This window comes from Giraffa tippelskirchi, chromosome 5 (assembly GCF_054371585.1).
Source record: "Giraffa tippelskirchi isolate mGirTip1 chromosome 5, T2T-mGirTip1v1.2.pri, whole genome shotgun sequence".
NCBI lineage: Eukaryota > Metazoa > Chordata > Mammalia > Artiodactyla > Giraffidae > Giraffa > Giraffa tippelskirchi.
Genome location: NC_137279.1, coordinates 183,540,730 through 183,563,134, shown reverse-complemented (window position 1 = coordinate 183,563,134; position 22,405 = coordinate 183,540,730). Strand labels below are relative to the sequence as shown.

At 56.2% G+C, this 22,405-nt stretch overlaps 1 protein-coding gene across 7 annotated transcripts; it reads left to right on the top strand.

Moving 5' to 3' along the window:
• The first annotated feature begins 232 nt into the window (after positions 1–232).
• MAP7D1 (MAP7 domain containing 1) lies at positions 233–22,065 on the top strand. 7 transcript variants are annotated; one of them, XM_081488871.1, is made up of 18 exons: positions 233–559; positions 12,823–13,173; positions 13,359–13,427; positions 14,012–14,175; positions 14,859–14,964; positions 16,407–16,517; positions 17,734–17,856; positions 17,953–18,116; positions 18,224–18,366; positions 18,984–19,336; positions 19,618–19,795; positions 19,882–20,020; positions 20,130–20,234; positions 20,511–20,564; positions 20,760–20,802; positions 20,894–20,969; positions 21,088–21,281; positions 21,472–22,065. In XM_081488871.1, the coding sequence occupies exons 1-18, from the start codon at positions 514–516 to the stop codon at positions 21,480–21,482; spliced, it is 2,430 nt and encodes an 809-aa protein (XP_081344997.1). In that variant the 5' UTR covers positions 233–513; the 3' UTR covers positions 21,483–22,065. The 7 variants fall into 7 exon arrangements, 5 of the variants coding, with proteins under 5 accessions (XP_081344997.1, XP_081344999.1, XP_081344998.1 ...); XM_081488873.1 differs by having other exon boundaries at positions 14,859–14,973; positions 18,984–19,309; positions 20,888–20,969; XM_081488872.1 differs by having other exon boundaries at positions 14,859–14,973; positions 18,984–19,309; positions 20,757–20,802; positions 20,888–20,969.
• Positions 22,066–22,405: the final 340 nt, after the last annotated feature.

The following is a 22,405-nucleotide window of genomic DNA, read 5'->3' as shown; positions in this document are numbered from 1 at the left end:
CGTACCAACGCGCGGCCGCAGGGGGAGGCAGCTCGACAGGCGTCCTCCGAGGGCCGTAGCGTCCCCTCTGCCGCGGCTGCAGGAGAGGCATCCCCCGGCTCGAGGCCCCGGGCTCCAGGGCGGGGGCGCGGCGGGCGGGGCGGGAGCGCGGTCCCCGGGCGCTGCGGGGGTGGCCCTCCCCGCGTCGCACTTGGTACGCGCCAGCCGCGCGGCCAGGCCCAGCCCGGGCGGTACAATAGGGTTGGGCAGTGGCCGCGACTGGGCCGGCGCAGGGCAGGCACAAGGATCGAGGCCGGAGCCGACAGACACTGGGCGGCCGGCGACTGCAAGCCCGCAGGCTACCAGCCGAGCCAGCCTCGACCTTCTCCGGAGCTCCCCCAACCTTCGAATCGTTGCCCGCCGGGCCGGGCCAAGCGTGATGCGCCGCGGGACCCCTATCCTGGCCGCTGGCCGCCGCCGCCGTCGCCGCTGAGACCCCCAAGACACCCCCCCACCCCCAGTGACGCCGCAGCCATGGAGAGCGGCTCACGTTCGGAGCCGGGTACGGGCGCAGCCCCAGGTATGCCAGAGGCGAGATGAGAGAAGGGGATCGGGGGGCCTCAGAAAGGGCGAGGATGAAGCCGCCCCGCGCGGCGGGGACCCCTCCCCCGCCGCGCCCTCTGACCACTTGGAAGTTTAAAAATAAAGGCTGCAGCAGCGTCGGCGGCTCTGGGCCACCGGCGCATCTTCTGACAGCTGCCCCTCCCCCACCCCGGGCGCCGGGACGTCCTGGGGGCCGGGATCCCCCGGGGGCCCCAATGTAGAGTTGATGGTGACCCGTCCGCTCCAACCCAGTGCCACCTCGGCTTCCCGGCCCCTACCGTCCTTCCTGATCCACCCCAGCCTCGTCTACTGAGCTGGAGCGTCTGTCCCCCTCCCATTCCTGGTGGGCACGTGTGACCCCGGCCCGAATGTGTGTGTCGGGGGCTCAGATTCTCAGGCCTGAAGCCTTGCATACCGAAGCCTAGGCCCTGGCGCCCCCCACCCCCACCCCCACCCCGTCCCACGCCCAGGCCCTGGCCCAGATCTCTCCCCCACCCCATTCCTCCAGCTGCCGCGCAAAGGGCCTGTTGCTGCTGCCCGACGGCCGGGAGGGGAGGGAGGGGAGGGGGAGGTCTCTAGCAGCGGCTGCCAAGTAACCCGCCGGATAAAGGCAGGGGGAGGGGGAGGCAGCATTGTTTGGGCAGAGGGCGGGAGCTGGGGAGTGGGCCGATTCCCCTGCAGCCTGGCCTACTCTGGAGCCCACCCAGTCCGATCTGGGGAGGAAGACGACAGAAGTATCTATCTCAGGGCCTGAGTGTCAGAGAATGGGGTGAAGGCTCGAGGCCGGCACTCCAGGGACCTGCCACATCATTCCTCAGCCCGAGGCTTCTGATACCCACCCACCCCCTTACACACACACACACACACACACACACACACACACACACACACACACACACACACACACACACACACACACACACACACACACACACACACACCCTCCCTCCCTCCCTCCCTCCCTCCCTCCCTCTCTCTTTCTCTCTTCAGGCCCCTGGCCATCAAAGCTCTCTCCCCCCTGACTCCACCAACCACCACAGTGCCCAGGACTTCTGCAAATCCCATTCGGATCTGGGAGCAGCTGATGAGGGGGTGGGGACAGGTTTCTGGTTGGGCCTGGGGTTGGAGGGAGGGATTTCTCTTTCTCTTTCTTCCTGGAAGGGGAGGGAGGAGCATGATTACTGAGGACCCAAGCTCTCTTCCCACTGACTCAGGGGGGAGGTGGCCCCAACCCCACACCTCCATAGAGTCCTAGAGCCTAATCCCTGTCACCTCCCTGCCCCCTGGGGCATGGGCCCAGGATGAAACCGTGTCTGTGGGTGCAGAGAACCCAGGACAAGGTGGAGCCGCTTGGTTGTGGGTGGGCTCCACCCCATGCCCTCATGGGTGCTTGGAGGGGACCCTGTGGGTGTGGGAGCTGGAGGATGCAGGGGGGAGGCCAGCAGACCGGTGTGGTTCAGGAGGTCTGCAGGCTGTGCTGGAACAATGGCACTTCGGTCTGTCTTGGCTCTGCTGAGCCTGAGAGGGGACACCCAGGGAGGCCCTGCCCATGTCCATTCCATCCGCTTCCTGGCCCTCTGCAGCTGAGGGTCTCTGGTGCTGGTGTGTACATCAGGGCCTCAGTGGTGGTGATTACTGGGCCAGAGATGAGGGCTGGAGTGAGTGGCTGGTTTATAAGTGGGCACTTGAATGAGATATCTGGATTGAATGTGAGGGCATGGGTGGGATGCTTGGTTGTGCTGGGGGGACCTGACTGGGTCCTGCACACTAACTCCTGGATTGGGAAGACTTCTACACACAGGGACGACCTAGATGGAGTTACATGAGAACCGGGGTCAGGATTGTGGCTGGTCTGTACCAGTGGCAGTTAAAGGTGACAAGGGCCCCATGAGTCAAGGGCCTTCAAGGAGTAAAGGTGATGCCCACTGCATGTGCCCTGTGAGAGTCTGAGGCATGGGTCTAAGACACTGAATACATATGACGTGATCCCTGCCCTCTCTGAGTTCCCTTTGCGCACTGAGCGTTAACAGGAGGCAGCACGGAGTAGGGGACAGGTGTAGCCTGCAGCAAGTGACCTACCCTCTCCAGACAGAGTTCATACCCCTGGAAAATGGAGGTAGTGTTATCAGCCTTGTGGGGTTAATGTTAGAGGTTAGAGATGATGTACCTAAAGGAACCTGGCACAGGGATGCCCGCAATACAGTGTTATTACCATTACTGTGGTTATGCTCATCAGAACTGGTGCCAGCAGGGAGGTACAAAATATGGGGAAAGTAGGAGCAGGAGTTGGGATTTAGTTTGCTTGAGAGTATAGACTCTGGAATCAGTTTAAGTCTCCCCTTCATAACTTACTACTAAATTTTCCTATCTATAAAATGACAATAATGCTGGAAATGATCTCATTGAGACATTGGGATCATTAAATTAGAGAAATACATAAGACATTTAGGAGAGGCCCTGTATATAGTTAATGCTCAGTAAATGGTATGCATTTTTGTTGTTATTATTTTTAATTCCTTTGGAGGCTTGAGGAGGAGATGTGATTAATTAGAACTTCAGGAGGTAAATGTAGGCCAGAGAGCAATGTGGAGATGAGTTCTAGACAGACATGAGCCGGGGTGTATCTGGGGAACAGAGGGCCCCATACTTGAAGTGGGGCATTTGGAAATAGGAGAGAGACCCGGGGGGTGGGTGCAGCCATCCAGCTCACCAATATTGATGCCCGCTGTGTGCCAGCTCAATCCTGGCTGTACAGATAACAGGGAAATGAATCCCAATCACCACCCTTCGGGAGCTCCTGGTGATGCAGTGCTTGTGGAAGACTTCACAGAGGAGGTGTTTGAGGTGGACCTGAACTGATGAGAAGATGGGCCGCCTCTGCACCTCTCCACATACGGCAGCCAGCCTGGCTGGCAGCTCCCACTGATAGCTTCTGTCCCTCCTGGGGCTGGTGGGCCCAGTAATGAGGCCTTAATGAGCCCCTAATGTGCAGTCATGCATATGCAAATAAGGAAGAAGGGGCACCAGGCCAGTTAACTCCCCCTCCTCCAGGGATGGGCATCAGCTGGTGGTGGGGCAGAGCTGAGGGAGTGGGAAAGGAGCTGAAAGCAGGGCCCAGCCTGGGGTGGTGGCATTTGAGAGCCATCAGGGCAGTTCTCAGGCCTGACCAAGGTTGGGAGTTTGGCCACAAGCAGCTGGGAACCATGTCCTTGGGTCCCCACTGGGCCTTGGGGCCAGTGAAGCAGCCAGCAAGCCAGGCTCAGATAATGCAGCTTTGTTGGCGGTGGCAGCTCTGCCTGGCACTCCGGGGCACAGCCTTCGGTGTCTCCTCCATCACCTCTCAGCTGCAGCTTTTCCCCCCTGAGGGAAGCAGAGAGGGTGGTAGAGGCTAGAGAACCTGGTATCTAGTGCATGTATGCCCAATTGCTCAGTCGTGTCCTACTCTTTGTGACCCCAAGGGCTGTAGCCTGCCAGGCTCCTCTGTCCATGGAATTTTCCAGACAAGGATACTGGAGTGGGTTGGCATTTCCTGCTCTTTACCAATGACAAGAGGAAATAGACCCCCTGGTGATCCTACTGCTTGACCTTCTCTGTGCCAGGCATAGTGCTTAGCATGTCCTGTGCATTGTCTCATTTGATTCTCAAAACTATCCCGTATGGACTAGTATTATCCTCATTTTATTTATTTTTTCCAAATTTTCTTTTTTATTTTTGGCTGCACCATGTAGCATGTTGGATCTTAGTTCCCCAAACAAGAATTGAACCTGAACCCCCTGCAGTGGAAGCACCGAGTCTTAACCACCGGACCACCAGGGAAGTCCCATATCCTCATTTTATACATGAGTCTCAGAGAGGGAAGTAACTTGCTTAAAGTCACACAGCTAGGTGCTGGCGGAGGAAGGATTTGAACCCAGATCTGTCCAACTCTAAAACCTGTACACCAAACCTCTGTGCTGAATTAATCATGGCTAAGCCTGCTGGTGATAGAGTCCGACCCACTTTCCTTGCAGTGACTGGTCTTCTCTGGGCATCGTGGTCTTAGGGGCCCTGTACTCTTTTCTCTGGGAGGCAGAAGTAGAACAGCAGGGCCCTGGGTCCCCTATCCATCCTGCCAAATTGGAATCTGAGCAAGTCAGACCAGAAGGAGGCCCTGGACTCGGGCAGTGGCGACAGTTCAGCCAGCGGGCCATCCTCAGGCCTAGGCTTAAGGCCGGGCCTCTGCCCTCAGCTCCTAGGCCCCAGCGTGGGCAGCCCTGCTGGGGCTGAGGGAGGGCCGGGCTGCGGGATGGGGTCATTTCCTGCCGCCTAAAATAACAGGAAGTGGGTGCTCCTGATTGGAGGCTGGGAACAATGGCCGCCAAGCGGGCCAGAGAGCTCCTCAGATCTGCAGTCTCCGATGGGATCCCAGCTTTATCACCCACAGAGGCCCACGGCCTGGCCCCAGCGCCCTGCAGTGAGGGGCCTGCGGCCCAGGTTCCAGGACTGCTGCCGCAGGGTGCCCCTCTTCTGGTTCCCTCCCTCTCAGAGCTGGCTCAGCTCTGTCCCGGCCAGGAGTGGTGCTGCCCTCTAAGGGTCCCCTCTGTCCCAACCTCCCCATCAGACATCTCCTAGGGTTTGTCCTTCCTGCCCAGCCCCAGCCCCCCAGCCCCCGGCTCTCTCTAGGAGAGGAAACCCAGGAGGCCGCCCCCTCTGGGTCACAGAGTGAAGATACAGACTCAGCCTGATTCGAGTTCCAAACCCAGCTTTGCTACTCACCAGCTGTGTGACTTAATCTCTCTGAATCTATTTCCTCATTTGTCAAATAGGGTAATAACATCAACCCCATAGGATGGTGGTGAAGGTGAAAAGGACTGAAGTGTTAAGGAGTTGTGCCTGACACAGCATTAGCTGTTGCTGCTGTTAACTGGGCTTTCCCTGAGCCCAGGTAAAGGAGTGCCCAGAAGGGCAGGGCCAAAGTGAGCTGGAAGACACACACTGGGACAGAGTGTCTCTGAGGGCTGTATGAATCTCTGAAGTTTCATCTGTGTCTCAAGGGGGGGCGCTTGACTCCGTGTCTGTGTGTATATAGATTTCTGAATCCCAGCAGTAGGCCCGTTTTCCATATGTAACAGGAGAGAGAGAGAAAAGAACGTGTCTTGTCTCTTGCCATTGTGTGTACTCTGTCCACATTGTCTGGGTCTCTCCCGCTGTCTGTCTGCAATGTGTATTCTCTGTCTGTGTGTGTGTATGTCTTTGCCTCCCTGTCTTCATTTGTCTGCTCTAGTGCGGCCACCTAAGGAGCTGCTGTGGGAGCCAGAAGGGCTCTGGCTAGAGGTGCTGACCTCTGCTGTCTGGGCACCCCCTCCCCTGGGCACTCCCTCGCTCTGCCTCCTGGAGGAGGGCCACTCACCCCCACCCCTGCTCAGGTGCCCCAGTTCTTGACTCCTGGTGGCCAGCCTGGGCAGGAGCCTGCCTTCCCTGCATTCCTGCCCTCTGAGCTCAGTGCCTGCCTGCCCCACCTGCACCCTTCATCTTCAGGGGGGAAACCCACTGAATCATTTCCTTCTTCGGAGAATAGGCAGGAGCCTTGGGTAGAGGTTGTGTGACACCCACCAGAAACAGTGTGACACAAGGGTTTTGTCATCAGACAGCCCTGGGCCCAGTCCTACTTCTGACACTGACGTGAGCAGTCATTTAACCTGTCTGAGTAAGTGTTCTTACCTGGGGAACGGGCCTTCCATAGCACTTTCCCTTGGAGGCTGTAATAAGAACTTGAGATAAGGGAGACTGCCTGGTTTAGTGTAGGGCTTCAGCAAATTAGTTTTGTTTCCCTTCCTGGGATTAGGAGCTGGCTGGGCACACACGGGACTCTGATATGGTAGAGACGTTTAGGGTTAGAGAGGCTAGATGTTGGAACAGCTTGGGGTTTTACTGTTTTATCCATCCGTCCATTCCTCCATCCATCCATGCATGTGTTCATTAAGCAGACACAGAATTCCTTCTCTGCTGGGCAGATCCTGTATAAGGCTCTGGGCTGCAAAAAGGATTCTCTCCACCAGATCTCACAGGGGAAGCAGGCAGACTAAAAGGGCAGACTGAGTTATGGGTATCGTGAGAGGAGTTTTGGCCCAGGAGCAGTTGTTGGGGTGGGAGGAGGGAGGGATGAGAGGCAAGGACTGATGGTGGGGATGGGGAGTAAGCACCCTGAGACATGTGACATGTGACTGGCCCTCCGAGAGACTTGGCCCTGATCTCTCTGCAGTCCCTCTTGGGTGTTTGGAGAAAACTAGACTAACTGACCCTGCAACCGCTCCTGCACCTTTGCCTTGCCAATGTTCTTTGTGCCAAGAAATGAATACAAACTATCTGTTGCTTATCTAGTTCTTAACAAATACTTCTGGTCAATATCAATATCACAAAATAAAATCTCACAATTTGACACAGACCAAAATAAAGTGAGGTGGCTGAAGGATCGCATTTGATGATTGAAAATGGGAATAATCAGATATTGATTTAACCATGCCTAGATAATTAACCAAGGAATTCATTTGGCTTAACATAATTTGTTCCAAATAACACAGTCCTGATGACATTTCATCAGGGTTGGCATAATTCTCAGGGAAGTATTTGTATTCAGAGTCAGTAGTCCACCAGGTCAGAAGAAGAGTTCCAAACATGCTATTTGCCTCCTGAGATGTTTTTCCTGTTGAATTTCTGTAATCCACACTCATTATTACTTTTATTAACTTCTCCCTGAGTACCTTAGTCCAGGAAGCTGCCCAAATTGAGATGGAATTGTTTTGCCTCCCTTCAAGTGTTTATCCCTTTGCAATACATTGCCACACGGATCTGTTCACTATTAGGGTGAAAACCTCCTTCTCTGTACATATGCTTTAGGCGAGGGTGGCTTCCTAGTACAGCGCTTTATTCTTATGTAGCAGCATTTTGTGACTGTCTCCATGTACTGGGCACTGTGGTAGCTGCTGGTGATACAGTGGCAAGCAGAGCAGATGCAACCCAGCCCTTAGGGGGAGAACAATAACAAAAAAACCAAACAAGGAAGTTTAAAATTGTAACAGTCACAGTGCTCCAAACAAGAGGCATGAAGCCGTGACTACATATAATGAAGGAATTTATCCTGTTCAGAGAGGCCCGGGAAAGCTTCCCCAAGGAAATGATGCCTCAGCAAAGATCTGGAGGGTGAATGAGAGTTGAGTAAGAAAAGAGAGAGGGGGAAGAGCTTGTGCAAAAGCCCTGGGGCAGAGGGAGTGTTCAAGGCTACCAGAATTAAAAGGTCAGTGTGGCTGGAGTATAGAGAGCAAGTAGGGAGCAGAGGGGGTGCCTCAAGAGGTGTGGGAGAGGGAGGCAGGGACTTCAGACTATGTTGGACTTGCATCCTGGGCTTAAGAATCTTGTGTTTCTCTTCAGAACAATGAGAAGTTACTGGGGAGCTTCAAGATAGGAAGAGAGCCATGACCAGATTTGCATTTGAAAACAATTACTTTGGCTGCTCAGTGAAGAGCAGAGCTGGAAAGGGTGCGGGTGCGGGTGGGATGATGACGGGTGTTTGCAGTCATCCAGGGAAGAGAGGTGCTGATGGTATCTGCCAGGGAGGCGTTCATTGATATATTCATTCAACAAATAGCTGGGGAGCCACCTCCATGCCAAGCTCTGTTGCTATTAGAGACAGAACAGCTAAACAAAGTATAGACGAAAATGTGTGTCCTCATGGAGATTACCTTCTGGAGGTGGGAGACAGTGTTAAAGTGGTGCTAGTGCTTACCGAGAAAAACAGAGTTGGAAGGAAAAAGAATAACAGTTGGAGGACTTCCTGGTGGTCCAGTAGCTGAGACTCTATGCTCTCAATGCAGGGGGCCAGGGTTTGATCCCTGGTCGGGAAACAAGATCTCACATGCCACAACTAAGACCTGATGCAGCCAAATAAAATATATATAAAATAAAATTTAAAAATATATGATATATATATGTATGGAAACTGGAATGGTTGGGTTGCGGTTGACTGAGATAGGGAAAACTGGAGAAGCAGCAGGGTTTTGGAGAGAAAGATCAGGAGTTCAGTTTGAGATGTTAAATTTGGAGCATCAGTAAGACATCCAGGGGTGTCAGGTAGGGAGTTGCATGTCGGGGGGAGAAAATTTTTTAAAAAAAGAATTCAGTTGGAAAGGGGAGGGAAACTTCACCTACAGTTTGTAGTTTTAAAGTGGGGGTCAGGGAAGGCTTGACCAAGAAGTGACACTTGGGTGAAGACCTGAAGGAGGTGAGGGAGTAAGACATGCAGGATCCGGGGGCAGAGAATTCTGGCAGAGCAAGCAGTGAGCGCAGAGCCCCGAAGCAGGAGCGTGCCTGGCACAAATAAGGAACAGTGGCGGGGAAGAGACGGAGCAGGGGGAGACGGGGAGGAGGAGAGGAGGCCAAGAGGTAATGGGCCCCAGAGCAAGGATCCTGAAGGGCCTTGAAGGCCATCGGTTGCCTTTGGTTTTTCCTCCCTTGAAGTGCGGGGTGTCTTTGGAGGATCTTGTCAGTTCTCCAACCAGGAATTGAACCCGGGCCATGGCAGTCAAAGCCTGGAATTCCAACTACTAGGCCACCAGGAGACTCTCAATCTGATTCTTTTTTTTTTTTTTAATTTTAATTGGAGGCTAATTACAATATTGTGGTGGTTTTTGCCATACGCTGACATGAATCAGCCACAGGTATACATGTGTCCCCCCTGCCCCGTCCCAAACCCCCCTCCCCTGACTGATTCTTGAACAGAATCATTCTGCTGCTGTGGTGAGAACAGACCCAAGGGGAACAAAGGCTGGCAGCGGGGAGTCTTTCATGAGAGATGATAGAAGATGATAGAAATGGACCAAGATGATAGAAATGGAGCTAGAAGTGACTGGGTTCGGAATATACTGGGCATGTGGAGCCAAAAAGATTTACTGAGGCCTTAGACGTGAGGTGTGAGACAAGAAAAGATCCTAAAATGACTCGGAAGACTTTGGGCCTGAGAAACTGGAAGGACTGGGTTGCCACTGACTGAGATAGGGAAAACTGGAGGAGCAGGGTTTGGCAAGGAAAGGATAGGAGCTGAGTTTGGGATGTCAAATTTGGGGCCTCAGGAAGACACCCAGGGCTGTCAGGTAGGGAGTTGCATGAGCGAAACCAGCACTCGAGGGAGAGGTCTGGGCTGGAGATACAAATTCGGTTGTCATCAGCAGAGCGATGGTATTTAAAGCCATGAGTCTGGATGAGGTCATCAAGGGAGTATGCGTAGACTGACCGGAGACAAGGTCTTCACCAGGCCCTGGGGCGCTCCGGTCCTAAGAGGTTAGGAAGTTTAGGAGGGACTGGCAAAGAAGCCTGAGAAGTCACAGCCAGCGAGTGGAAGGAAAACTAGGAGAGTGTGTTGTCTTCAGGGCCAACTGAAGGAAGAGCACCGAGGGCTCAACCGTGTCAGATGCAGCTGAGAGGTTAGTAGGGTGAGGCCCAGGAAGTGGCTGCTGACTCAGCAATGTGGATGTCACTGGTGACCTTGAGAAGAGCAGTGTCATGGAGCAGTGGGGGTGAAGGCCTGCCCCAAAGGGCTCTTGTGGCAGAGACGGGGAGAAGTAGGGCAATTCTTCCAGGGGTGCTGTTTACTGAGCCCCTGCCAGGTACTGGAGGTGATGTGCCTACTCACCATAGGTCCCAACACCATAGGCCCCACCTTGGGAAAACCAGAGCTCAGACCTGCCTGACTGAAGCCGGACACCTTGTGCCCCGCCGCATCTGAGCCCCAGATGCAGGTCCTTCCAGGCCCCATCCCTCCACTTCCTCCCAGACTCCCCTTCACATGGCAGGTCTAGTCAGAAGCTAGCTGGAGAGACTGACTGTCTTGCCTGGTGGGTGTGATTTGCCTTGGTGCAGACAAACACCTGCCTACCAGTTTTCCTTGCAACACCCGTGGCATGCACAGGTGCCAGGAGAATGGCAATAAACAGGCCTCACCCTCAGCCTTCAAGCTCTGTGCTTATGTACCTAGGCCCTTTGGCCCCAGACAGTCCTGGGTTCGAATGCTGCCTCTGCCACGTACTAGTTCTGTGACCCTGAATGAATCACTTAATGGGGTAAGCTTTGATGGTCTCATCTGTTCAATGAGGATAAGACTCTCTCTCTCAGAGTCCATACAGAGCTGCAGGATGGGGCTGCGAAGGGCCCGGCCCAGCTCTTGGTGTGTAGGAAGTATTCACTAAAAGGCTGCCACTAGTTTTCTTGCCGACCGGGACCGGGGAGGGGTTTTCAGGTGGCTGGGAAGTAGACTAGCCGTGACCAGGCAGCCTTTTGGAGCTGGTGTGGGGAGGGCCTGGCAGAGTGAGAGGGACCTCTGGGGAGACAGGGCCTTGGCTGGGGCTCTTGCCTGGAACCCAGGAATCTAGAAGGGCAGGAATGAGGGGAAAATAGCGTGAGCCTCAGACGGTGTCGTTGTGTAATATGTGTTACCTCACAGTGCCTGACACAGAGGCCGGAGGGTGTGGGGGTTAGAGCAAGGGCGCTGGTGACCAACTCTGGGTTCAAGTCCCAGCTCCTTCACTTCCCAGCTGAGTGACTTCAGACTTCACTTAATTTCTTTTCGCTTTACTCTCCTCCTCTATTTCAAAGAAATATTTACAGTGCCTCCTTTAGAAGTATTGTCATAAGGATTCAAACTAATGTGTGTAAAATACTCTCCCCACAGGAAGCTCTCAAGAAATATATACATGTTAGTGGTTATTGTTGCTACTAATGCTCATCACAGGCTTACTGTCTGCATTTTACAGAAGAGGAACTATGGCACAGAGAGGGCCTGTAGCTAGTCCAAGGTCACACCGTGGGGAGGCCAGATAGTTCAATAGTCTGCCTTCTTCAGACCCCACTGGATGCCCATCTCCCTGAAAAGGGTCCCCAGAGTTCCAAAGTCAACTCCTTAGGAGTGTCCTCTCCCTGCGCACACATTGTGACCCACAGGGATGGGGAACTGATCACCCGAGAGGACCACCATTCCTACAGCAGAAGCCCCGCATGATGGAGGCACCTGCTGAGAACGAAAAATGCTTCCTTCGATTGACCTTGCCATAGGCTGTGGCCCTGATCCCTAAGCCCAGGCAGCGGGTCTGTTCCCCAGCTGTCCCCTCAAGCTCCTAGATGGCAGCCGTCGATGGCACCAGGGCTCAACATGCAGAGGCTGCTCTTTGGCAGCTTCATAAGACAAACAGAAGGAGACAGGGAAGTGTTGTGTTCTGGCGTGTGAATTGTTCCAGGCACTTCACTGACTTCCCTACCAGCTTGGGCTTTTATAGTCCCCATTTTACAGATATGAAAACTGAGGCTTAGAGAGGTTGAGTGGCTTGCCCAAGGTTACCAAGGCCCTCTCTTCCTATCTTGGGGTGGTGAAGTCAGAATCGGGCCCTCGGCTGGCTGACCCCTAAGCCCATCTTTCAGTTACTCACACGTGTGTGCATGGACATATATACATCAAATCATATGGCTTCCTTACTTGGCACTTCGGTGTCTTTTACAGGGACCCTGAAATATTAATGTCTAACAAGAAGAAATCTGTGGGTGGTTGGGAAACAGAACAAATGGTGAAATGGATGTAGCCAGTTGCCTACCCTGTTGGAGATCCCTCCTGGGCATCCCGCTATGCCCATGCTTATGTCTTTCCTCCCGGCTAGTCCCAGGCACCCCCTGAGCACTGGACCTTGGGATGGGTCCTGTGACCCCAAGGTAAAGCAGAAAGGTGAGGGAGGCAGACGTGGAAACCAACCTTTACCATTTGGTCCACTAATTACCCCGAACTTCTCAGCTTTACCAATACACCCTGCTCCCTCTGCCTCTTTGCAAATGCTCTTCCCTTTGCCAGAACCCTCTCTGCCTTGGTTTGCTAACTCCAGCTCACCCTAGACCTCAACTTGGCTATTACTTCTGCAGGAAGCCCCCTCAGTATAGGTTAGCCATCTCTGCTTTGCTACTCCAGACATAGTACTTATTCTATACTGTAATTGCCTAGCTGTCTGTCTGTCTGCCCTGCCAGAGTGTGGGCTCCACAAACGCAGGGACTCTGGCCATTTTCTCACCATTACATCATTAGTGTCTGGAACAGGGCCTGGCACATAGAAGGAACTTGATAAACACATACAAATAAATGAATATCAACTGGACAAGGGAAAGAGCTACATGTTGAACTGATGGTAACCGATGTTCTGTCTCACTTTCTCTCCTCTTGTGTTTTACTTCCAGCTATGGCAGCCAGGACCCCTCCAGAGCCAAGACCCTCTCCAGAAGGTGACCCCTCCCCACCGCCGCCACCACCACCGATGTCAACCCTGGTGCCTGACACTCCCCCAGACACGCCTCCCGCCATGAAGAACACCACTAGTCCCAAGCAGCTTCCACTGGAACCAGAGAGCCCCCTGGGGCTGGTAGGGCCTAGGCCAGCCCCCCAGCAGGAAGAGTGCCCTTCCTCAGAAGTGAAGACCAGGGGACCCACCCCACCAGCCACAGGCCCACGGGATGCCAGGCCTCCTCAAAGGAGCAGCCAGCCATCCCCGCCAGCAGCACCCGCCTCCGACAGCCCTCCCAGCAAGCAAGGTGTGTGTGATGTCCCTAGTCCCGGGCCCAGTCCCAGCCCTGGTTGATGCCCCCAGAGGGAGTCTCCTGGGCCCTGGAGGAGATGGAAAAGGCATGGGGATGAGGCCTGGGGGCAGGGCCCTGAGGCTGACTCCCCTTTGAGGGGAACCTTTTGACCTAAGTCTCTCCTTGTTCCTTTTGTTAAGATGTAAAGAAGGCAGGAGAGAGACACAAGCTGGCAAAGGAGCGGCGGGAAGAGCGGGCCAAGTACCTGGGTAAGTGTGTGACAGCTCTCCTCCAGCCTTACTCCCATGGACATCCTGTTAGTAGCAATAACCCTTCGGGAACCCCTGTTATGTACACTGTGCTAAGAGCAGTTCGCTTATCTCCCTTAACCCTGTACCCATTTTGAGGATGGGGAAACAGAGGCTCTGAAAGATGAAATCCTTTGCCTAAGCCACACAGCTAGGTGGAAGAGCTGAGATTCAGACCCAGAAGCCCCATCTCACCCCATGCTCTTAATCATAATACGTCCGCAGGCCCCTAAGTTAGACACAGACCTGGCCCTAAAGAGCTCACTTCTCCTCAGGTGCCCAGAGACCATGACACTAGTGGGGGAAAACAGGCCTCCCGCCAGGGAAGCCCTCATTCTGAGGCCTCAGCCCACCTTCAGCATGCCCTTCAACTTGAGGCGGGAGTCTCAGAGCACAGGCACCTCCCCACCAGGCAGGCAGCGGGGAAGGCCCACCCCGGGCCGGAGGAACAGGCAAGGCCACTCGGAGCAGACACTTGGGGGGCCGGGCGCTACCAGATGTTCACACCCATGGGGCTCCTTCCCCCCTCCCCGCCCCCACTGCAGCGGCCAAAAAGGCGGTGTGGTTGGAGAAGGAGGAGAAGGCCAAGGCACTGCGGGAGAAGCAGCTCCAGGAGCGCCGGCGGCGGCTGGAGGAGCAGCGGCTCAAAGCCGAGCAGCGCCGGGCAGCCCTGGAGGAGCGGCAGCGGCAGAAGCTAGAGAAAAACAAGGTGAGTTTGTTCTGGGTTCTGGCCGGGCACGCGTGGCTCTGTGTGCACACATCTGCATGCGGGCTCAGCGTGTACACACACCTGTGTTCACATGTGCAGTCGGGTCCCATGGGTCCTACATCTCAGCATCTGTGCAGGCGTGTTTGGTTCTGTACATGCCAGCATAGGCGCCTGTAGCTGTGTGCTGTCATTACATGTATATGTGCGCGCCCCGGATGGGTGTGTGTAGGTGTGCAGAGATGTGTCTGTGTGAGTGTGCCAAGTGAACTCCTAGTGAGGAGAACCCTGGCTTGAGCACTATGAAGAAATGAAGGGAAAGGTGGCCTGGCTCTGGTCCAGTCCTCAGGCTGAACGCAAACCCAACTCCAGGGTCAGAACCCTCAGTGCCAGTGGCCCAGCTGGGAGACCCAGCCAGGGAGAGTCCCACCCCGTCCTCAAAGAAACAGCTCATATGCTCAGGAAATGAGTCAAGAACAATGAAAAGCTCCCCAAGAACAAGTTGAAAGGGATCTGTTGCTAACTGTCTTTAGTCACAGCGAGAGCTCAGTAGCCTTGGTTACCCGCCATGAGTCAGGGAAATCTTCTAGGGGTGGGGGAGGCATTGTCCTGGGAGAGAGCCTTTCCCCAGGTAGGAGGAAAGCTTCTGAGCCCAGACCTCTCCCCACTGGCTCCCTCCCCACCAGGAGCGCTATGAGGCAGCCATCCAGCGGTCAGTGAAGAAGACGTGGGCTGAAATCCGGCAGCAGCGCTGGTCCTGGGCAGGGGCCCTGCACCACAGCTCCCCAGGACGTAAGACCAGTGAGTGGGCTGGAGGGGCTGCGGGATGGGAGGGGGAGGCTGGGGCCTGAGAAGTGGGGGAAGGGAGCAGCTTCAGTGCAAGGGGCTGGCAGCTCCCCGCAGCAGGTATGCCTCGCTTCGTGTGCCTTGTGTCTTCTGGAGTGATCTGTAAACCCAAGTCTGTAGAACCAAGTCCTGTCCAAGGACTTCCACTATCAAGTCAGAGGTGGGTGCTCTTCACTCGGTTTGCTCTTCAAACCTCTGTCATTTTAGATGAGCTTTCTTTGCTCCTGTCAATTACTATTAGTTGATGATACAGAAAAGAGCACTTTAATACCCTGCAGACACTGGATATTTAAAGAAAACTATCACCCCAATGTACCTGTCGTGGAAGGTAGATTTTTGTCTCTGAGTTTTCTTTATGTAGGGCCATCATGGATTTTGGTCTGACATTTTGCTGGCATGTATGTACTGCTGTGTTTGGATGTCTTTATGTAATGGCAAGATTCGGTATTTCTCATTGTGCATCTTTTGGTGTATATGCTCATGGATCTGTGCACTGTGTGTCTTCGTACGTGTTTGCCTTGATGTGTGAGTGGCGTTGTGTACCTCACTGTGGATTCCCAAGTCAGACAGAATTGGGTCTGGATTCCCAGCTCTGGCCCTTGCGGTGTGACCTCTGACTTCCTGCTCTCTTTCTCTATCTGTAAAATGGGGATAACAGTACTACTTGCCTCCAAGGTTGTAGGTAGATGTTTGGGAGGATCAAGTGTGGTAACATGTGTGTGGTGCCCAGCACAGTGCCTGGTACGTGGTAAGCACCCAACAAATGTTACAAATATGATTAAGTTGCTTTGATGTATTTGTGCCTGTCTGCATCTGGGTCTGAGCCTTTTTCTGTGGCTGTTTGTGTTTCTGTGTCTGTGCATGTTTGCACTATCGTGTGCATGCAGAAGTTCCTGTCACTCTATACGCCCGTGCGTGCATGTCTTTGTCTTTGTGTGTCCCTATGAACATGTGAATTTGTGTGAGCGCCTTTGACCGTGGGTTCTTCTGTTTAGGAGCGTCTGTATTTGCTACAGTACCATGGGTGTTGTAGCCAGAGTGCCTTGGCTGGGCAGTGTCAGCAAGTGCCAATGCTGGGTGGTTGTGGGGGAGGGGTTGCAGCGCCCAACCCTAGGGAATGACTTCCTGGCCAGGAAGGCTGTAGTGTCTCCAGTTTTATTCCATCTCCTTCCTCTGTCCCTTTTCCGTCGGCTCCCCCAATCCAGGTTGTCTCTGGTCACCTACCCATCCCCCCACCTCTAGAGCCAAGTCTGCGTCCTCCCCCCCTTCCTAGCCTGCCCACTCCTCCCTCTCCCACCCTGCCCGCAGAGCATCCTGCATGGAAGGCCTCAGTGCCCCCCCTGGCTCCCCTCCGGCCCGGCCCTAATGCCGTGTCTTTTCCCCTCCAGGTGGGAGCAGGTGCTCCGTGTCGGCAGTAAACCTGCCCAAACACGTGGACTCTATAATCAACAAGCGGCTCTCAAAGTCCTCTGCCACGCTCTGGAACTCCCCCAGTAGAAGTAAGAGAAGGCCCAGCCCTCCTTCCTCCAGAGCTCCTTGTAGTCCCCTCGTTGTAGCCTCTTCCAGAGCTCAGCAAAAACCTCAGGTCCCCGGAGCCCTCACACACCCCAGGTCTCCATCCCCACTCGACCCCGCTTGGGGTTGTGCACCCCTTGGGGGAGCCGGCATTTGGATCTGGGTCCTGAGAACAGAGGTGCGCCCCATAGGGGAGGAAAACAGGGCAGTGACCCAGCAGGCAAAGAGCCTGGCTAGAGCCTCAAGAGCAGGTGGGGATGAGAGTGGGGGTGGAGGGTGGGAATGGGCCGGCAGCCTCATCTCCAACCACAGCCAGCTGGCCTAGGCCAGCCTTAGGCAGGTGGCCTTGCCCGGGAGTACCCGACGAGCCTGGGTGCTGTGTGTGCAGGGGCCCTCTTATTCTGCCTCCACCCTGGAGGGCCCACGCAACCCTGCCCTCTCTGCCTTTAGAGCCTCAGCCATGGCCTTGGCTGGTTCCAGACTCGTGGCCAACCAGGGTAGCGCAGCCCCTGCGTTCCCACCATGCCCTGATGTCACATGTGAAGGGGCCATGGTAGGAGTTATTTATAAGTTTCTCCAGCTTTTATTTGGTTGCTCTGTTGCCCAGCAACGAAATCAGCTGCTGTTACCCACCCCACCTGACTGAAGCTTAAAAATAACCCAGCAGCTGAGGGACAGAGCAGGGTGGCCCAGGGCAGCCAGGCCCCCTAGCAGCCTCTGCCTGGCATGGGATACACAAAAGCTGGGCCTCTTCTCAGTCAGAGAAGCACAAGGGCCCTCACTGTCCCAAATCCCGTGAGGGGTGGAGGTGGGGGGGTTGCGGGCAATGCCTCCCTAGGCCAGTACTCTGAGGGCAGGAGGGGCAGAGCCCTACCATGGGACATAGAAGTTGGCGACTGGGTACGCCACCGACCTTGGCTGTCTCCTCTCTATAATCAGAGTTCAGTGCCCTTTCACCTGGGGGGAGAGGTAGGAGGGAACTCTCTAGCCCTGCAGGAGGTTGCCATGGGGAGTATCTTGTTGCCTGGATCTGCAGTGGGGGTCAGACCCCAGGGCGGACAAGTGTAACCCCCATGACTAGGGGGAGAGTCTGAGACTCCTTGGGCTCCGCGTGGGGATGGTACCTGGCCGTCTCCGGATGCCTCGGCTTGCCCACTCTAGCCCTGCAGTAACCTGCTTCTCCTGGCATTCTCCTCCTAGATCGCAGCCTGCAGCTAAGCCCGTGGGAGAGCAGCATCGTGGACCGTCTGATGACGCCCACCCTCTCCTTCCTGGCACGGAGTCGCAGTGCGGTCACACTGCCCCGAAACGGCCGGGACCAGGGTAGGGGCCGCGGCCCTGGGAGAGCCCCCTCGAGGGGCGGGGCAGGGGCCAGCCACGCCAGTGGACCGCGCCCCGACCGCAGTCATCCCTCCGCAGCCGTGCCCCTGTGCCCGCGCTCAGCCTCCGCCAGCCCGCTGACGCCGTGCAGCGCCCCCCGAAGCGGGCACCGCTGCGCCCCCGCCGGGGAGCGCGGGGATCGCCGCAAGGTCAGCGCCGGGGGCAGCCCCGCCCCGGCCCGCCTCCGGCCCGAGGCCTCTCCGGTGAGTGGCTGCCGGAGCAGGTGGGGACCCGACTCCTGTCCTGGGGAGCTCGGGCGCCTCTGACCTCTGCTTCCCCTCTCCCTGCTCTCCTTAACCCTACTCCCCAGGTGCAGAAAAAGGAGAAGAAGGACAAGGAGCGGGAAAACGAGAAGGAGAAGAGTGCCCTGGCCCGGGAGCGCAGTCTCAAGAAGCGCCAGTCGCTGCCTGCTTCTCTGCGCCCGCGCCTCTCCACTGGCAACGCGGAGCACAGGTGGGCCCGACAGTGGGGCAGGACCTGCTAGGCCAGGCCAGCTAGCCAGCCATTCATTCATAAATATGTGTCGTGCATATTTGCCAGCCATTCATTCATAAATATGTGTTGCTCTAGAGGAGCCTGGCCGGCTACACGATCAAGAGTCCCAAAAGACTTAGCGACTAAACAACAACCCACCTCTAGAAAGAAAGCCCCTTGAGAGCAGAATTTTTTATTTTTTTTGGAGTGTTTTGATCACTGAAGTACCCTTGCACCTAGAACCAGTGCCTAGTAAGCACTCAAGGAATTCCTGCTGGAGAAATGAATGGTCTTGCCGGGTACTGTGTTCTGAGTGCCGAGCACCCTTCCCTGAGCCAAACCAGGCCTCCTTCTTGCTCTTAGTAATCTTACTGCCTTTTGGGGAAACAAACAGGAGTCAAAGAATCACAAATGATTATGTAATTACAAACTGGGATACATACACTAAATTATGTTTCTGTGAGAGCACATAAGGTGGAGGTGCTGACCAAGCCTGAGAGGACACTTCCCCAAGGAAGTGACACGCTCAAAGAGTGTATGTGTGTGTGTGTGGACACTCTGTGCCCTTGAGATCTAACTCTTCTCTTTCCTCTCAGTCCCAAATCCAAGGCCCGGCCATCCTCTCCCTCCACAACCTGGCACAGGCCTGCCTCCCCTTGCCTCAGCCCAGGGCCAGGTCATGCTCTGCCCCCAAAACCACCATCCCCCCGAGGCACCACTGCATCACCCAAGGGGCGAGTTCGGAGGAAGGACGAGGCAAAGGAGAGCCACATTGTGGTGGGGCCTGAGGACAAGACCCAGAGCAAGGGCAAGGCCAGTGACGAGAGGGAGCCTGCAGCCCCGGCCTCACCAGCCCCCTCGCCTGTGCCCTCACCCACCCCAGCCCAGCCCCAGAAAGAGCAGCCCACAGAGATCCCTGCAGGTGGGCAGGGAGAGAAGAGGCCAAAAGGTGGGCAGGGCAGAGAAGCCAGCTTTGCCTGTGAGTGGGAGGTGGTCAGAGGTGTGGGCTGCCAGAGACGCCTGGGGGAGTGGATGTTGGGAAGAGGAGGCGTCTGCCACAGACCAGGACCTCACTGCTCTGAGTCGGTGGCAGAAGCTGGGTGGGTGGGCCGCCGGGGTCGCCCTGAGGTCCAACAAGCACAGGGGTATGGGGGTGGGGGAGAGGGGAAGTGATGGAGGGGCCTGTGCTGGTCGATGCATGCTGACTCCTGGTCCCGAATCCCGCTCCAGAGACAGCTGTCCTGACCTCACCCCCAGCCCCTGCTCCCCCGGTGACCCCTAGCAAACCCATGGCTGGCACCACGGACCGAGAAGAGGCCACTCGGCTCTTGGCTGAGAAGCGACGCCAGGCCCGGGAGCAGCGGGAGCGCGAGGAACAGGAGCGGAGGCTGCAGGCCGAAAGGGACAAGTGAGCACGCCCTCGGGGACCGAGGAGGCCTTGACGGGGGCTGGAGAAGAAGCCGGGCATAAGCCTGAGTCTCCTGTGTTCCCCAGGCGAATGCGAGAGGAGCAGCTGGCTCGGGAGGCCGAGGCCCGGGCGGAGCGGGAGGCGGAGGCCCGGAGACGCGAGGAGCAAGAGGCTCGGGAGAAGGCGCAGGCCGAGCAAGAGGAGCAGGAGCGGCTGCAGAAGCAGGTGCCCCCGCGGGCCGGGGCGCGGGCGCCTCCTGGTGGCGGGTCGGGGGCTGGCTGTAAGGGACCGCCGGAGGCCGGCCGCCTAAAGCTCCCGGGGGGCTCTTTGGCAGAAAGAGGAGGCCGAAGCTCGGTCCCGAGAAGAAGCGGAGCGGCAGCGTCTGGAGCGGGAAAAGCACTTCCAGAGGGAGGAGCAGGAGCGGCAAGAGCGCAGAAAGGTATTGCGAGCGGCTGGCCGAGTCGTGGGCGGGGCCAGCTCTCCCGGCTCCGTCCGCGCTTCTTTAGAGGGGCTAGCGGGGCTGGGAGGGGGCCCTGCCTTGGGTTGCAGACGGTTAGGTCGAGAGGGAGCGGGGGCGAGATCTGCTTCCTGGCCTGGAAAGAACTGGTGTGAGCTAGAAGGGCTCCCGAGACTCCAGGACCAGGGCTAGCTGGTGGAAGGTCGAGGATTAGGGCCGGACCTGGGCCTAACCGGAGTGGAGCTTGTTTCCGAACAGCGCCTGGAGGAGATCATGAAGAGGACTCGGAAGTCAGAAGCTGCTGAAACCAAGGTCAGGATGCCCCCAAGAGCGGTGTTGGGAGTGGAGGTCCGGTGAGGAAGGAAGGGAGGTCGCGGAAAGGCATTCAGGGTGGAGGAGCGAGGCTGTCCAGGATCTGGGCGGGGGACGGAGAGAAGAATTCAGCGGGCGCAGTCGGGTGGGGCCAGGGATCCCCTTGAGCCTGACTGCTCTTCCTCTTCAAAGCAGAAGCAGGACAGAAAGGAGGCGACGGCCAACAATTCCAGCCCAGGTAAAGGCCTGTTCCCCTCCTCTCCAGCCCCAGCCCCAGCCCCCATCCTCTCCCCCGCCCCTAACTGATAGCCATTCCTTCCCAGGGATAGACCCTGCGAAAGCTGTGGAGGCTCGGCCCTCCGGGCTGCAGAAAGAGGAGCTGGCCCCCCAGGAGCCTCAGTGGAGGTACCAGCTCCCAAGCGCAGGGCCCAGGAGCAGGGAGGCAGGGGCAGGCTGGAAACCATAGGGCGCCTGGGCTGTCCCGCGATGGGAGCGGCCTGAGCATTGGCCTCTGCATCCACAGCCTGCCAAACAAGGAGTCGCCGGGGTCCCTGGTGAATGGGCTGCAGCCTCTGCCAGCGCACCAGGAGAACGGCTTCTCCCCTAAAGGACCCTCTGGGGACAAGAGTCTGGGCCGGACGCCAGAGGCTCTCCTGCCCTTCGCAGAGGCAGAAGCCTTCCTCAAGAAAGCTGTGGTGCAGCCCCCGCAGGTCACAGGTAGGGATCCCTTTCTCCGGGACCGCATCGCTAGCTCCCAGCAGCCTTCCCTGGGCTCCTCAGCCCAGCCCTCTCTTCTCCCAGCTCCGTCAGAGGCCCTCTAGAGCTCTATCCCTGAAGACCCCCTGCCTGGTTCTGGGCTTGCAGCCTGGTTTGCCCTGACTATTTTCCCTCCTGCTTTTTTCCCCAGAAGTCCTTTAAAGGGTTGCCTCAGATCCAGGCACAGCTATGAGGGCTCCTCTGCATCATCTACCAGGGTGTCTGGAAGAGAAGGAGACAGAACAAAGCCGGAAGTGGCCTGGGCCCCTGGGGGTTGGGTCCTCTCTGTTATTTTTAATCTGCACCTTATAGACTGATGTCTCTTTGGCTGGAGCCAGACCCTGCTCCTCAGTGCATTCGTGTGCTCACACGCGCGGACACCCCCCATACACACACATACACTCACAGCCTCTCAGGCTTCCTCCCATGGGGAAGAGCCACCTGTAGTATTTGCCTTGGTTTGGTGGGGTACAGTGGATGTGAATACTGTAAATAGCTTGTGCTCAGACCCCTCGGCGTGGAGGGGGTGGGTGCAGGAGGCAGACCCTCCCGAGACTCCCTGGGGAGAGCTTCCTCTCTCTATTTAACTGTAACTGAGGGGAACCCAGGTCTGGGGGTGGGGGGCACCTTGGGCCACAGGACATTGGTTGCTTTAGGGGTACCCGTGCCCCCTGCCCTCGCCTGGAATCAGTGTTACTGCATCTGATCAAATTTCTCCAGAAATAAAGTGAGAATAATTCTGCCAGTCCCGCCTATCCTTAGGGCTGGCAGTGGGGTTGGGAGCAGGCGTCCTCCTGAGTTCTAAGAAGAACTTGAGGACCCAGTGGCCTGTGGATGTCCAGCCCTGCCTGGTAACCAGTCCCAGACGTCCTCTGGCGGCCTTCCATTTTGTCCTTCATTCATTCATTTAACAAAAATGGTTACATCTGCGCTATACTAGGCAGTGAGCTCTATGCCAGGGATGCGAGGAGGAAGAAAAGACATGGGTCTCTGTTCTCTTGGAGTGGACAGTCTAGCAGTGAGCCTCAGAGACACGGGAGCCCCCTCAACATCCATTCCCACTGCCTCTTCCTCATTCCAGAGTT

Coding starts and splice junctions, on each gene's coding strand:
- MAP7D1 (XM_081488869.1), top strand. CDS start 514: ATGGAGAGCGGCTCACGTTCGGAGCCGGGTACGGGCGCAGCCCCAG. Junction 17,857..17,952: donor CCGAAACGGCCGGGACCAGG/GTAGGGGCCGCG, acceptor ATCCCTCCGCAG/CCGTGCCCCTGTGCCCGCGC. Junction 18,117..18,223: donor TCCGGCCCGAGGCCTCTCCG/GTGAGTGGCTGC, acceptor CCTACTCCCCAG/GTGCAGAAAAAGGAGAAGAA.